We start from the raw sequence: 17,423 nt of genomic DNA on the forward strand, positions 1-17,423 counted from the left end.
GAGCCACACGAGTCTTGTTAGACTAGGAGTGTGGAAGTTGTGCGGTAGGCATCATGTAATGGATCTTGGCTCTTTAACTTGTTCTCTTACCAAAGACTCTGGAATTGGAAATGTTCTTCAAATCCTAAATATTGCAGCAAACCCAAAACTATAGTAGATTAAACCTTGAACATGCCTTTCATTAGATTGTTAACCTAAACAACCTCCAGGCAGGTGGGATTCTCTAGTTCTCTTGGTTCATGTAGCAATTTATTGGTCAAGAAAACATGGAATTTGGACTATTCTGTTAGTCCCCAATTTTTTTTTTTTTTTTTTAATCTTATACTGTCTTTTACATTTTATTGACTCTTCAACACCTAAATTTGAATATTTGTAGAGTAAAATGCTCAATAAATACGATAAGAATAATTTCAAAGGGAAATTATACTTATCATTCCCTACACCATACACCAAAATGTAATTTATTATTTTTGTCATTCTATTTAAACACACGCATATTGATGTGTAAATATGTGTTTAAAAAAAATAAAAATAAAAATTATATATTAATGTGCGGTGTAAATATAGTAACATTTCTCTTTCTCTACTCAGAAATTCACAAACTTTAGCAGATTTTAATTTACTTCAACTTACTGAGTTGCATAAGTTTTTAAGTAACCGATATATTCTTTTCTAACTTTTTCATTAAAGAATTTTTAGAAAGTCTGGATTTTCTTTTCTGAATATAAAGTCTGTATTTTCATTTTCCCAATAAAAATGCAATTACATTAGACCCAAAAAATAAAAAAAAATAAAAAAAAAATTCCATGGAAATTAGTATATTAAACCTTTATTTTGAAATGGCATTTGGATTCATGTTCTGGTAATTAAAGTACTTATAAGCTTTATATATCCTACAGCATATGGTATGGTATGACATGATTTTGAGGCAAAAGGAATCCAAATAAAAGCAGCTTTTACCGATGAGATGCACACCATTATGGTGCAATTAGTGACTTACCTTAATGTCTGTGCTCTTCCCTAACCCCAAAACGGTCACCAGCTTGGCCTTCTCTGGTACCCCACCCCACCATTAATTGCTAGCTGTTGGAGTTCGAGTTTCATGTCCCAAAGAAAAAAGGGTAATGGGAAGTTGGAACCCAATATTTTCTATTTTCTATGTATATTTTTTATAGTAGAAAAATATATTTATTTATTTCATAAATAATATTATCAAAACTATATATGCTGATCTCCTATTCATTAAATTATTCAATTTTAGGATACGTCTTTAGACTATTATATTATTGTGATAAATGTGAGTCTTGAAATTTGCGAACTATACAACATAGAAAAAGTTATATATATATATATATATATATATATATATACATACACATACATATTGGCTGGATAATATAATTTCTTTTCATCATTGAGTAAAGACTCAAGTGTCTTGCGAGTGGCCCTTAGGCATAACATCACTTCTGCCTCTTCTTTTAAAGCCTGCAGCCGTGTGAGATGTTTGAGAATCCAATCCTTGGTTTAATACAATATTAAGAGTTCTCTAAATATAAATATTTTTCAATGTAATCTCAAAGGGTTGGTTCAAGTGGTAAAGAATTTAGTCTTAAGAGTATCACTTTTTTCAAGGTCCAAGATTTAACATTTTATGGGTGCAAATAATCCTTTAGAGTAATACCTTACAGCGAAAAATCAACGATTTAATCAGTTTTGTGTAGAAAAACTTTCAAACGTATAGTACATGAGATTGAGGTTTACTTTGCATGGAAGGGCACGAAAATCCTGTCTTGGAGAGGTTCCCGACATAAAAAAAAAATAAAAAATTAATGTGTCAATAGGTTAATTTATAAGCAAAAACTTTTACTTGAATACAATAAATTCAACACCAATTGACCCATGCACTGAGTGAAAGGTTTTGTAATTCAATGCCAATTATGCTAGCATAAATTTTGATAATACAACAATTCATTAACATTTTAGTGTAAACAATTATTGAATTCCACTAATTATAAAAAGAGTAACTTGAACAAATGATATGGGTATCATGTATTTCATCTTTATGTAATTGGGGCTTTCTTTGGGAATTGAGAGTCCACAATAGAATAGAAGGAATGGAATGGAAAGTATAAGAAAAAAGAAAGAAAATGGAATGGTTGAGTTTCATATAAAGTAGAAATATTATAAGCAAGTGATTAATAATGTTCTTGTTAGGTATGAAATAATCAAAATTAGAGCTTCTAATCATCAAAGATCCAGGAAACTCTGGTGATTTGTTTGTCGAAGTTTTTGGTAATTATATTTCTCATAAACATGAGAACTCTAAATTCTACCTTTCGACTAATTTCATGCAGGAAATCTTAATTCTCACTTGTTGAAACTACTAACATAAAAAGTATCGATATTTTTTTTACCTTTTTAATAATTGTAATGGATCGAATGGCAAATGATATGTGTTTACACACGGACTTGTAAGTATTAGAACTTCTAACATAATATCATGCAAGAAATGCTTATTCTTACTTCCATATAATTGATGTGGAAGCTTTAACATGAGAAAGTATTGATTTTTTGATTTTTTTTTTTTTTAATAATTGTAATGGATTTCACAGCAAATGATATGTGTTTACTGATCATCAACTTGTAATTAGTATTAGAACTCCTAATGTAATATAAGTGGAGTCAACACTCATTACTTTAAACTTTTGGATTTAGTAATTTATTAACATATGATAATAACAGGAATGTTGCATACAAGTATTAAGTTTTTAACTAAGAAAAAACAAGAGTAATACTACATCTATTCGTCAAGGAGTGTGCAAGTGTCGTGCAGTCGCTTTGAAAAAGAGTGTGATTCATTATTAAAAAAATTATTATTTTTTCATGTAGATCCTGTATTTATTCATTTTTTTTTTTTTAAAATGATTGCATCTCTCAAAAAACAATGACTAGTGGCAAAAGACATTGCTTTTATATAACAATATAGAAAATAACATATGCCAACCCTTTAGAAGAGTTGATTCCATTTAACATCACCACCATCCAATTTATACAATGTTGGGCACTCTATCCTAACTCTTTGGATGCATTATTAATTGAGCAATAAAGATAGTCCATTTGTTGTGTTAATGTGTGGGACCCATCTCCATTTCTTTCTCTTGTGGTAATACCAATTCAACAATCTCTTTTTGCAATTCAACGGTCAGATGCGTATCATTAACAAGGTATTTCTTGGTGCAAATTTAATACAAATCAAAATCTGTACATATCAAAGAGCCCCCCACAAGTCCCAAATCCATACCAACTTTATAACAAAGGGAGCTCTTCTGCAGCTACAATCTCCCCACAGCTGTTTCATTATGTCTATTAAAGCATCTTAGATGATGTTTCAGAAAAGCTGAAACAGAACCCAAAAACTCAACATTTGTTTAGCTTCGATTCAGTTTGACCATTTTTACATCTCATTTTCAATGGCTAAACCCAAAAACCAAACAAAATCTACCAACCATATCCACCAAAACCAAAACCAGCAGCCCTTAAAATCTGAGAAACCGCCCACTTGGTCAGTTGTAAGAGGCCTATTGACCTGTAAAGATCTCCAAACACAGCAAAAGCATCATCAACAATTGCAACAACAAAAGCAGCAACAAAAGCGGCAACAGCAGCAGCGAGAGCATCGACAGCAGCAACAAGAGCAAGCCCTGGAGGTGACTGTCAATGCCAAGAAATGCAAGAAAATGAAGTGCTCTGGTTCGCTCTGTAGCAACACAAAGGTCATGCACAGACCTGAAACCGGATCCCCAGAAGTCCGCAAGAAAAGGTCCCCCACAATGGGTTCGAGTAGAAATGATGCTTCCACCAGATCCCTGAAACCTCCTCTGCATGAAGTCAATGGGGTTGTTTCCTCTACCACTTCTTCGTTCTCTGCATCTTCTAATTCATCCATTGGTGGGTCTTTTAGAGGAATGCCTTTCAGTAGATTCTCTGGCTGCTATGAGTGTAGAATGGTGGTAGATCCTGTACTTGGTTTCACCAGAGACCCTTCTCTCAGGGGTAGCATCTATTCTTGCCCTGACTGTGGTGAGATCTTCATGAAAGCTGAAAATCTGGAGCTTCATCAAGCTGTCAGGCACGCAGGTATTTCACAATACATTCTTCCTCTATAGTTCCATGTCAAGAAGAAATACATTTTTGGTTAAAATACATCTTGGTTCGCTAATTACTGCCGATTTCATACGTGAAACTCCAATCTTTATTCAACCCATGAAACTAAATCCTCATTATCAAGTTCTCAATCCCCTAATATGTGCACAGTATCTGAACTGGATCCTGAAGACACAAGCAAGAACATAGTGGAAATCATTTTCCAGTCAAGCTGGCAGAACAAACAAACTCCCATCTGCAAAATTGACCGCATCCTGAAAGTCCACAACCCCCAGAGAACCATCTCGAGATTCGAGGATTATAGAGACTCCATTAAAGCTAAGGCCACCAAACTCCCCAAGAAACACCCACGCTGCATAGCAGACGGCAATGAGCTCCTCAGGTTCCACTGCACCACCTTTGTCTGCTCACTGGGGCTGAACGGCTCCTCCAATCTCTGCAATTCAATCCCACAATGCAATGTATGCAGCATCATAAAGAATGGCTTCAAGGTTTCCGGAGAACCAGCCGGAGGAGCTGTTGAGAATGGGATCCTGACAACTGCGACGAGTGGGAAGGCGCATGACAAAGCCGGAGCGCTGGTGGAGGATAGGAATGACAAAAAGGCGATGCTGGTTTGCCGGGTGATTGCGGGCAGGGTGAAGAAGAACATGGAGGGGAGTGAGGAGGAGTATGACTCTGTCGCGGGGGCTGTGGGGCACTATTCCAATCTGGAAGAGTTGTATGTGTCTAATCCCAAGGCTATTTTGCCTTGTTTTGTTGTCATCTACAGAGAGGTTTTAGTGTAATCTGATAAAAACACTGTTGTTTTCATGCTTTCTCAATATCTGAGAATCTTTGTCTTGATTTTAGTCTGCCGTTTTACTTGGAAAGACATCTCGTAACCGTTGTATCTACTTCACTCCAAATGGATAACATCCATTTAGTGTAAAATATCAGATGTTTAATCATTTCACTTATCGTTCTAATTGCTAAATAATACCATTCATTTCAATTGAGATGGAGAAAATATTGCTCGCTCATTTGGGTCATGCGAGATGTGAATATAATATATTAACAGCAATATCATTCAAGGAGACTGAAAATATTGAACAAGGAAGATTTCTCATCGATAATTGTTTTCTAGCTTGAACCGAGTTGGGAGGGGTTCTAGATTTTCTTATCAAGTTCCATCCCAGTTCTACAATCATTTTGCCTCTTGTTTTGTACTCATTGTCTTATGACTTGGATTTCCTTAGTCTTTGGTGAAGAGTTAGCCCCGTTTTGTTGTTAAACTCATCTGAGTTCAACTCACTTCAATCCAATTTTAGGCGAACTCTTACATCTAAATACCAAACTCTCAAATTATTAAACTCATCTCAACTCAAAACCTCTTTATACGTGAGACCCACAACTTTTTTCAATTTAACACTTCTTTATACGTGTGATCCATAACCTTTTTCAACTTTTCATAAATATATCTAAATTTATCTTAACATCTAAACACATTCAAACTCATCTTAAGTGGATCTCACAAAACTCATTCCACCATCTCAATTCACAACTATTCATAAAAAACTCAATTCAGCTCATCTCAACATCCAAACTAATTAAGCAAACCAGAATGGACCACCAACAAAACTCACCTATTATTAAAGTGGTCACTGTGGGTGTCTTGTTCTTGAATATCACAATGGCATCTTTCCAATTATTTAAGAATTAAAAAACTAAAACTAATGGGATCCAAATTCTCATTAATTTATTATATATTTGTTATTTGGACGAGTGTATTTGAGAATTAAGAGATTAGAATATTGGTACTGAAAAAGATGGTAACTATAATGATGATCTATAGTGACAATGACTTGAGGATAAGAGTTGTATGGTATTATTTTGTTGTTAATAAGAAGGATTAAGGTGACAATGATAGTGATGGGGAGGGGACACAAAGAAAATTATTATTCTGGTGGTGATGGTACAATGAAGACGATGGGAAAAGTTGTAATGGCAGCATAAAGACAATGCTAATGATGTAAAGATAGTAATAATGGTAATGATAAGAATGACAGTGTGTGGTATGCCAAGCTCATAGCGATGATGCATGGATGGTGGTAGTAATGTTGGTGTAAGTTATGGAATAAAAATGATATTGATCGATCATGATTTTAAGCAACTTTATCTGATCATTGACTCTATGTGAATAAACAAAACTGATACAGGCGTCTGTGTACATTGACATTCATGTAAATAGTAATTTTCAATTATTTGATGCTACATTAAGAATTAAGAAATGATGCGAAGATGATGAATAGTACATATTGATTATGGGTTTTGTCCAGGCACGAGATTAACTAGTCAAGTTTACTATACAAGTCATGCTATAAAGAAGGGTGGAGGAAATGAGTTATAACATCACATCACATGCACATGCTATTAAATGTGTGGGATCATAAGAATTGCAACGACTCAAAAGACCTATAATTGCTTGCAAAGAAAGAAAGGTGAGAAATATGACTTGCATAGGACCATCCAATGCTATTAAATGTGTGGGACAAGATTTGCAAGGACTCAAAAAAGACACCAATAAATGCTTGCAAAGCAAGAAAGGTTGCCTGGATCTATGTCCTAGATTAACCTGGTAGCAGCAACAATCACATGCAGATACCATCATATTCGTGGTCCAAGAACAGCAACAATTTCATCGAACAGTTGCCGTGCATCCTCCAGTATCAGTTACCCACGATTCCCTCCTGCACCCAAGACGTTCCAAGGCGGAACGGTTTTGAGTGGAGCATGCCCATGACCATATAAATTTGGCAGTTTGCAGGGTGTGCGTGGGCATTTTGTTCTGTGGTTTTTTGTATTATAGCCTGGATTAGTGGTCAGGCGTGAGTTGTTGGTTTTTTGTGGTACGTTTCTATTCTTATTTTACTGATTTTCTGCCTCCTGTTTTGTACTCATTGTCTTATGATTTTGGAGTTTTGTCTCCATCTTTGATTCCAAAAGTTAAGCAACTCGGCATGGGCTTAACTAGCAAGTTACATAATCAAAATAATCACCAATGCTTTGAAGGCTTGAGAGTTGTTATATAATCATTTGTCCAGGTTTTTGTGAGTTAATGTAACATGTCAGATTGTAAACATTTTTTTAGTATAAAGTAGATATTACCTCTAACATACTATATCAAGTCACGTCTATTTATAAAATAATTTTTTCTTTTATACTTCTTTTTGTGAACTTGGCGTTCAAACAACTATTCAAATATATCTATCCATATTTACAATCACAAACACAATATGCCACATTTTGTAAAATTGTTGTTCTCCATTTTAGATTTTATTATCTCTAACTATATCAAAGATTTTATTATCTCTAACTATATCAACTAATATGCCACATTTTAATTGATTTTTTATTTAAGTAAATGACATATAAAAATGTTTTAACTGGAGTTGGTAGGATCTAGGATGAAAAGTAGTATTATTTTTATTTTTTATTTTTTTCTCCCAAGAATATGTAAGTGAAGAACTAAAACAAGCAGTCACTGTATAAAAGAAGGGCATCGGAAAGAAGTCGAAAACTATATAATGGATCTTTTCCGAAAGGTTATTTGAAGTAAATGTCACAAAAAAGATACATAAAAATAAAATATCAAATTGATATGATTAGGTGTAATATATTAGATGGATTTTATAATAAAAAGATTTTACAATGTAAAGTATAATATAAGTTAAGGATGCTTCTATTGTGCTGCTCAGCTCTTACCGTTGGGCGAGTTTCTAGTACAATCTCATTTTTTTTTTTCAAATATCTTTAAATATTTAAAAAAGAATACACAAATTTACTAGTAATAAATTTTTTAAATATTTAGAAAATTAAAGAAAAAAAGTTAAAATGTACACAAACTAGCATTTTCCATTAGTTACTGAATTTGTTTTGGTATGATCTTTTTATCAATCAAGTATTCAGTTCGCTTCTTTAAAAGGGCTCAATAAGTCAAGGGTGTGCACAATAAGATCATGCAATATAGGATGGATGCCATGGATGAGTACTAGAAATCCAGCTCTAGTTCATTGTCTATTATTTGATTAGCTTGTCATTAGACTGAGTCTGGTTCGGTTCCAGATAACAAGAAGTTTCTGCCGGTAAGTTCTTTGAAGCTTTTGGACTATGCCTTTTCTGGTCATTGAAAATGGTGCAAGGAAAGACTTAAACCATTCCATGCGTGAAAAACAGAAGATCAGAATACTGATGCCGAAGACGGCAGAGGGAAACAAAGACACTGAATGATTGAGACATGGGAAAGAACTTTTATTGGAGACAATAGCTCAACACAACATGATTGAGGGATCTCTCTGTCTTTATGCATTTCAACAGTGAGAATATGAGGTGCGGACCCACCTTGTTTAATTCCTATTGTTTGCTTTGATTTGTGTTGAGTCAAGCTCAGTCAGCTGGACTGGGGCCTTGTTGCCAGGACCAGCTTTATCTTTTCCATGCACAACCTTTCTTCTTTTTAATGGGTGAATTCCCTACATTACTACCATACATGGAAATGGAGTTTTGTTCCCAACCATCTATGGATTTGTTTGAGTTATATTGACCAAGCTGACTAGGCAATAGCTTTTATGGCTGGGAAAGAGAAAGGAAAAGGGAAGAAACAAAAACAAAACAACATATTGCCATGTCAGAAAAAAGAAAATCTTATGAATTTACCAAAGGCAAGTCAAAATTTCTATTCTTTTATCATCTTACCTCTCTCAATAACCCTCTAGTTTTTCACTAGCTATTAACTATATATTACACAGTAGAACGCAGACACAAGATAAAACAATTTTGCAAGTGCCACACGTACTGATGACTAAATCTATATCTCTCAATCAATTTAACATTTTGAGATAAGTGATAATTTTACATAATATCAGAATATACATGATTTTAAACTTTTAAAATAAGTGATGATTTACTCGAGCGAGAATGCTTGTCCAGTTGAGGGTCCACTCCATGTTTAGCTTTCATGGACTTAAAAATATGGTTCATGCCTCTTCAACCAAGCCAGCATCATGTCTACAGGCAGAAAGAACACCTGTAAAGGTAATTTCATTTTGCTTCAAACTCAATCCTACCATCTCCACAGAGATGTTTACTTGCTTCCATTGATCTTCCATCATGCCAACACCCCCACAATGGTCCCAGTCTCCTACACAAACTATCCTTTTTGGTATAGAATCAAACAAAGCCAACCCTTCTACTTCAAGATCCATGTTGACAACTTGCCATATCTCTGAACAGGGAAAAGGCTAGCGAGCTTAAGCCCTTTTAGCACACCCTGTGATCAAATCAGACTAGGCTACAATATCTTCTGAAGCCCATTAAATAATCCTATTGCATCCTTTATGTTTCAAGGATGTATCTTGCTTGGAGGGGAAAAGAAGGATAAATACCACCGTTGAGTTCTGTTGAAGGAAGGAAGTATTATGGAATGGAGAGAAATTCAACTCTTACATATTTCCTCTCATTATATCGAAACATTCACATCTTTTGATCCCAAAAGCACCAGGAAAAATAAAGAACAAAAGAAAAAAGTATTACATCAAAGTCATGCAGATTTCATCTCATTACACAAAATGGTGAGCAAGATAACAAAAATGATTGGCAAAGTTGTAATGCCAAAGACGAACGTAATATTAATGACACTTCATGTATAATACCCTTTTAATGTTAACAATCACAGAGACAAACTATATCATACTGCAAAAAGGCTTGGAACTCACAAGTTCTTCCTGAATGATAGGGTTAATGATATCTCCTCATGCACATCGAAGTCTAGCAATGTTCCCATCTTGGTCAGTTCATAGTCTAGGCTCCATACATAACCCATGCCAGATGAGAGATCCAGTATCTCCATGTAGAAGGCAGAAGAGTAACATGGAATGAGGAATTCCTCGTGAATCAGAGTTGAAAAGCCTGTCTCGCCTGAACTGTAATGGGCTCGTATAAAAATCAAAGACAATAACCAAAGCCCACTTGTACAAGAAAATCATATATGTTTGGCAGCTGCGCTAGTGATAAATACTAATTAAGTTTGGTTTTCCATCTCATGCCTCATGGATTTCAGTTGGTAATTAGAGAATGTAGAATTTGGATTCATTAGATTCTTGTCGGATTTCTGGAGACATCTGCATTCTGGTAAAGGGTACGTGTACACGGAAGTTTTTCTGTTCAATTTTCTCACTCTTGGTACCATGATGCCCTTGCGGTCACTTTCATTGAGCATTTCTTTCATCTGATCCTTGAAAGCTTTCCAGCTGCAATACCAGTATTAAAAAAATTTACATGAAACCCCTAAACGTCAAGTTCGAAAGCATTGATCTGATTAGCTATTCCATACACTCAGACCTATTAACTTAAGACAAAGGCTCTTGCAGACTAACTCGGGCATAAATTTCACAAATGCTACAATTACAAAGCACTCATATTAAGGGATGGAGATGACCTGAGACCCATGTCCTGCAGTATAACAACAAGCTTTCGTTTATCAGGCATAATGGTCTTAGCATGTCCATCGTAGAGGAATCTTCGGTGACCCATCAGAAAATGTGGGAAGTTTCCACCCTGAGTAGTCACAAAAACCTCACTAGACAAGCATACCATGTAGTCCAGAGCTGCCAATCTTGAAGAAAATCCCTACCATAGGAGAAAATGAGTATTAGAGCAAGGTGGTTGAAGCTTATGCCATCAGCCAAACACATGGCAAAGAAAAAACCATTAGTATAAGTATTTGAGCAAACCTTATCTTATTTCTTTATTGCCATCTATCCAATTCCTTCATTCAGTCAAGTTAGTTTAACAGCCAAAAATGCATACTCGAATCTTGTCACTTGTTAAATTTTATAGGTAAAAATTGGTGAAAATCATATTCACTGATTGAACTTAGCATCATAAAAACCCAAAATTTACTGTTATAATATGTATCTTGTGCAAACCAATGCGGCAAAATCACCTAGCTTGTAATCGAGTGTGGCCTGTTTGAACCCAGTTAACAGTAAATGTTCGTAATCTCCAATGTTGATTTTTAAATGGATTGAACCAAGTTCCAACCAATGAACCATCTATCCATATCACTAGCCTTAAAATTTGAGAAACCTTTTCAATAATAAGAAGGCATCACCACAATTTATCCAGAAATTATTACTAGTATAACTAAAGATGAAAATACCAAATTTAATGGAGTAGATTCTCTGAGTCACCAGGACTATTTGTAGGTAAAGACGCGGACAAATTGTCAAAGTGTACAAGAGTTCACCTCGTAAGTAGCAAGCTCTTCTGGGGTTGCAAGAGATTCCTTTGTGTGGAGATGGGGAAACATCTTTAGAAGAGGAGCTAAATGTCTTCCTGCTTGGTATATTTTCCCTGATGCCAGATAAATTGAAGTGTCATTACCAAACCCCATGCCACGTAGCATCATCCCAACCTACACTGACAAGAAAAAACAACATCCAAGATTAAAGGTTACTATAAACTTCGACAAATTAAAGATATAGGTAGAGTTCAAACTTCAACGCCCCACCCCCCTGTTTAACCTCAAAACCCAAGTTCTGTATGGTACTTCTCGCATCCCTGTTGCAGCTCTAACTTTAACCAAATATTGTTACATGTACTACAAGAAAAGTCATGAAGGCCGAAAATCTAATAGAACTGGTTCTGAAAATCTAAAATGAGAAACTTGACTTGCCTACCAAGCGATAGATAAGGGGGATGGTGGGGGGGTAGGGGGTTAAGGAAGAAACTGGACTTGAAATATCAAATCCAAATATCAAATCCATCAGGATTATCTCAAATTTGAAGTTCTAAAGGTCATATTGCAATAAAAGTAGCTTATGTTTAGGGTACCTCCAACGGAGATAGTGGGCATTTTCCAGTGATTCGATTGAGACTTGGTAAAATGATACGATCTTTTCGTTTGAACTTTCCCTTCCACCCTTTTTCACGAAGTAAATCCATTTCAATTTTTTCGGCCTTTCCTCCATCATACACACAGCATGAAAAAGCCACCATGTCCTACAGGTATTAAGCAAGCACACGTAGCTTAATTGTTCTTAACCACTTAAAATTAGAAGTACCAAATACTAGATCAGAATACAATGATAAATAAGCATTAGTACCTCTTCAAAGCGGAGGTGAACAGAAACATACTTCCCACCAGTCCTTGAGCTCTTCTCAATCATTCTATTCACTAATTTATTTGCAAGAGTTGTAATGGGAGAAGAGAACCTCAATGCTTCATAGTTAGTGAGGCATCTCAGAGATTGAATATGAGGTGGGACATTCATTGCCAATCTATTAGCAAAGGGGGCCAAGCGGATAACCCTGCATCAAAAAAATAATCAAGCAAAAGCAACCTAGAAGTTTCAACAGGCAGTAGACAGATTAGGTCAATCTACAAGGTTCATTACATAAATTGTCTGCTATAGCTCAGTTGGCTGTTACCATTCTCTCTGAGAGAGAAGAGTTTTCACAGTTCCAATTTGGTAGAGGATATCATGAAATATTAAAAGGGTTTGACCCATACCCTTGCTTCTGCAAGACAGGATAAACTTCTCCCAAGTAATAATTGACAGAAGCCCAAGCTTGGACGCGGAAGGTTGGTACGTTAGTAATGTTGTAATCATGTCTTTCCATCAATGCCTCGGGCAGCTTTTTCACCACTTTCACATAGTCCTCAAGGGTAGCTATGAAATGATCTTCATCATATATGTCACCAAACTCACTGTAGAAAAATTATTATGTTGTCAATTCTTTGTGTGGGTTTAGACAACAATGCATTTGAAAAAGAGAAGTGCTACTGCCATAAAGAGATCCCACAAAAGTAAATTCACAAATTGATGTGGTTTCATATAATACGTTAGATCTACTTTACAATAAAAGTAGTTTTACAATCTAATGTACCGCATCAACCCACGTTAGTTTGTGGGATCTCTTTGTGGGCTAAAGGATTTCTCTTTGAAAAAATAAAACTATGTTCTTAGGGCAAAAAGAGACCTTAAAAGCACACCCAGAATCCTCATTATGCTGTATATCTCTAAATTTACAGTGCATTTCTGGCATGCTTTTTGGTATGTGTTCTATGCCATTTGATAGGGGCCATATATTAACTCAAAAACTCAAGTTTAACCTCTAAAAACATTACTGATCATTCGTAGGCTTACAAATATCCCAAGTTCTTGGCACTTGGTAGCAAAACTTTTTTTATTTTTATTTATAAGCAAGAAGCAAAACTCAGCAACTACATTAAACAGGGTATTTCAAACCCAGGGAACCTGAGACCCATGTATAGCTCTATGATAGCTAAGGAATATAAAAATTTTTACAAGCTAACATATAGTCCTTAATAACAGCGAATTTCATCTTCACAGCCAGTACATCTAATGGTAGACAACCATGATATTAGTGACTAGGTATGTGATTTAAAGATTGCTCAAGCAGCTGTACAGTGAGATGTTAAAAGACCAAAGTAATTTAGCTACTCACCTTGGATCCCTCCAAACATTATGGAAATCAAATCGAGGGATAACAAGTATCGCATTCAAAAGTCCAGCTACAGCCACTGCATTGCAGATCTAAAAAAAACATAATTAAACATTAAGAACAAGCCTTATATGCACATAAGAGAGATAAAAGAGTACCAACTTATCATACTATTGATGTCTATCAAGCCTTAGAATAGTGCCCCCATTTTATTTTCCCTTTGGTCGATGCCCTCTTTAATTTCTATATCTCCTTTTTTTCAGGAAGTCCGTTTTAGTTTATACAAAACTGAGAAAATCAGAAATAGAATTATTAGAGAAGAATAACATACTGCAGAGCGCTGCTGATTAAGACCACCATTAGCCTCAACAATTAAGTAACCAGTGGGGCCAGATGACTCTGAAATTCAATGGGAAATGTCAGTCTAATGGAATTCCTTTACAGTCACGCTTTAAGAGGCAAAAGAATGAAGGAAGCATTTTAGGTTTAAGACAGGATGTAGGTATTCAGGTCCATAGACAACTTCGTACCATTGACCGAAGGAAAAATATAAGTAAGATAAGAATGCCAAAATATCAGTGATTTTCAAGCATCACATTTATAACATCCCACATCAAAGAGTGGAGAATTACAGAAGTAATCTATGGAAGCCATCTTAAAATAAATATGCTAACTTCATAAAATACCAAAACGTCGTCCAGCAGTTGAGTTTGGGCAAGGTTTCTGCTCTTTTAGCCTCCTTTTGAATTTCCAGACAGAGGATAACTGTGAAAAGAAACAACATTTTCATCTTGGCTGATCACATCAAATTCATTTGTCAAACATACATTAAAGAATACAAACCAAAATAATAGCTTTGCAAAATTATAGTTTAGTTCTAGCCAACTGAAAAATAGTAACAATAAACATAAGTACGAAGGTAGCTTGTTATGCAGCAACACATCAAACAAGCAAAATATGAGAATTTCGATAGCATTGTAATTCTCTGAACAAAAATACTGCTTCGAAAATATAACTGATAACTCTGTTCTGATTACAAATACTCAAGTTAACAAAGAGCATAACTGATAACTCTGTTCTGATTACAAATACCCAAGTTAACAAAGAGCAAAACACAAACAAATATGTCCAGAATGGAAAGTCATGGCGAGTATCTTTTAAAGGAAGGATCTTGCTCTCTGGATCAAACAACATAAATTTGTATTTTGTTGCAGTTCAGGGCATAAATGTCATTTCATGAGTGTGATCACAAAGGCCACGGGCCAAGAAAATTATTCAAAAGAGAATTCCCTAATCGGAATATCAATATAACGTTCCAGTCATCAATTAACTAAATCAAGACAACCATATCCTCTTTTTCTTTGCTTTCTTATCACGTATTATCTTCCCTTAAACCAAACATTCTGTTTGGCTGCCAAGGAATTCCAAAGATTAGAGTAAAAAGGGCAAAGGAAAACCACAAAAGCGAGAAACTGAAACGATTACTCTTTTTTCTTTTTTCTTTTTTTGTGAATTAATCTGATCGAGTTAAACCTGCATGATGTGATCCACTCTTACTAACCAGAGATCTTAAGTAATACTTTCAAAAGAAAAGCGCAGCCGGGATGTTCACATTAATTGTGTCGTACGGTAGTATATATTCCATGACCAGAAGCAAGTAATTTGCTTTACTCCTGAACCTCAAATTTAGCAATCAGCAAGCATGTCTTGCAAAAATAAGACAAGAGAGTAAGCATTTAGCCCACCTGTCTGTCAAAATTTTTTTTTTTTTTTTACTTTTCTTTTCCGGCATTTCTAGGCACCCAAACGAAAAACCCCCAAGAGGAAAAGAAAAGTAATGATGAAAGCGAACCTCAATTGCGGATGAATTATCAGCCTCAATGTCACGCCAGAGCCTGCCAAACATCTCGTGGCTACGGTAGAAGGAGCCAGGAAGAGTTGGACCGGAAACAAAAGCAGAGAAGGGCCCCACGCACATGAGCAGGCCAGACACGTAAAGCAGGGACAGAAGCAGAAGGTTCCGCCGGAACAGAATGCCGTAGCCGCCCCCGAAGCTCTCCTTAAGGGAGTGAACGTAGTGGACCTTAGACTTCACTCGGCGGCGGAAATGGGAGTGACGGGGAGGTGAGGTAGGTGGACTAGGGGAAGTGTTTCCACAGCCACCGCCTCCACCGCAGTTGTCGCTAGAGTAGCCATTGCCGTTGGGAGGGTGGATCTTGGGTTTCATGGCCATCTTCAACTTCAAGTGCGAGTGAGAGAGACAGAGAGTAGCACAGTTTGTCGGTCTACTTTGCCCGAAAGTGAAAAAGAAAAGGGTGTTTTGGACTCTGTGACAGACCGTATCTTCTGCTGCGAGCAGATATATAATTTATTTAATTTAAAAGTACATAAATCACGCAGAGACACACTTCCTTTCAGATTTCACAGCGAGAGAGAGAGAGAGTATGCTTTTGGAGTTGCAGCCGATGACAGTGACAGAGTAGTGGGTAGAAGTACGTCCTTGATTATAGTAAAACTCTATCCATTACTATTCCTTACCATATTTACGTCGTGGGTTTACGTGCGTTATTATAATATTATATATATATATATTTTTTGAGCAAAAATATTGTATCCATTTGTAAGAAGCGATTTGGATTTAAAAATAAATTGAGATGATTTATAAATAATAAAATAAAAATTAAATTATTTATTATATTTTATGTAAAAATTTAAGAAAAATTTTTTAAAATTTTAAAAAAATATAATGATAAGATAAAATGAAATTGATTAAAATAGATTAAGAATTTTATTGATATTTTTTGAGCAAACATTTAGCCAATAATTTTTTTTTTTTGTTTCATTATCAAGAAAGTATTTTTAATAAATTTATGATTTTTATTTTTTAAAAAATATTTTTTAAAACAATTTAGCTGTTCGGTGGGGATCTCGGTTGGAGTAGCAGCAGCTCCCTATTTTAAATATATTATTAATTTACAATTTTATATTAATATAGTAAATCTAAAAATAATTATTGTTATAAATAGTAATTATATACAATAAAATTATTTATAAAATATTATTAAAATATAATTTTTAATATTAATTTTATTTTAAATTTTAAAAAAATTAAATTGTTTATTGTATGTATTTTCAAAATTACCGCATTAGAGAACTTTAAAATTTACAATGAAAAAAGTATTTTCTTATTTAATATTATTTCATGTGGAAATCTCAAATAAGGCCATATTGTTATGTCTATATATCTTTTAAATTATTTATTTCTTTAATAATACACACGTAGATTCATAAAAATTACTTAAATATAAGATTAGATCGAGATTCTTTTAAAGAACTTAACTGAGTTTTTCGTTTTGCAAAGATCAGATTGAGTTAACGATGTCCATATTCGATCCAATACTATAGGGGCAGTCTCACTATGAGAAATTTTTTAATATTTAAAAATAATTTTACAATCTTATCAAATTACGTTAATTTATAAATTTATTTTTATATAATTTCTTCGTAGCTAAAATTATTTTTTTATTTAAAACTTTGGATGGATAGACTTTTATACCCTACACTCCTTTAGTTAGAGAAATTTCAAGTACATAAATATAGAATTATAATAAAAACACATTAAATCGCTTGAAGTGAAAAAAAAAAAATCATTATTAAAAAAATATATTTTGTACGTAGATTTTAAATTTATCAGTTATTTTTTTTAAAGAGAATACACAGAACTTACATATCACTGCAAGTACCATTTTTCT

General features: G+C 34.6%; 2 protein-coding genes across 2 annotated transcripts; one reads left to right on the plus strand and one right to left on the minus strand.

Annotated features, from left to right (window-relative positions):
* Positions 1-3,274: 3,274 nt before the first annotated feature.
* Positions 3,275-5,092, plus strand: LOC109005724. The gene is made up of 2 exons (XM_018984770.2): positions 3,275-4,137; positions 4,315-5,092. The coding sequence occupies exons 1-2, from the start codon at positions 3,471-3,473 to the stop codon at positions 4,950-4,952; spliced, it is 1,305 nt and encodes a 434-aa protein (XP_018840315.2). The 5' UTR covers positions 3,275-3,470; the 3' UTR covers positions 4,953-5,092.
* Positions 5,093-9,718: 4,626 nt separating this feature from the next.
* LOC108986401 (O-fucosyltransferase 10-like) lies at positions 9,719-16,015 on the minus strand. The gene is made up of 10 exons (XM_018959016.2): positions 15,524-16,015; positions 14,358-14,436; positions 14,003-14,070; positions 13,675-13,763; positions 12,716-12,913; positions 12,309-12,513; positions 12,037-12,204; positions 11,450-11,617; positions 10,640-10,830; positions 9,719-10,451 (listed from the first exon to the last, which is right to left on the minus strand). The coding sequence occupies exons 1-10, from the start codon at positions 15,902-15,904 to the stop codon at positions 10,223-10,225; spliced, it is 1,776 nt and encodes a 591-aa protein (XP_018814561.1). The 5' UTR covers positions 15,905-16,015; the 3' UTR covers positions 9,719-10,222.
* Between the last annotated feature and the right edge of the window lie 1,408 nt (positions 16,016-17,423).

Source organism: Juglans regia, chromosome 16, assembly GCF_001411555.2.
Source record: "Juglans regia cultivar Chandler chromosome 16, Walnut 2.0, whole genome shotgun sequence".
Lineage (NCBI taxonomy): Eukaryota > Viridiplantae > Streptophyta > Magnoliopsida > Fagales > Juglandaceae > Juglans > Juglans regia.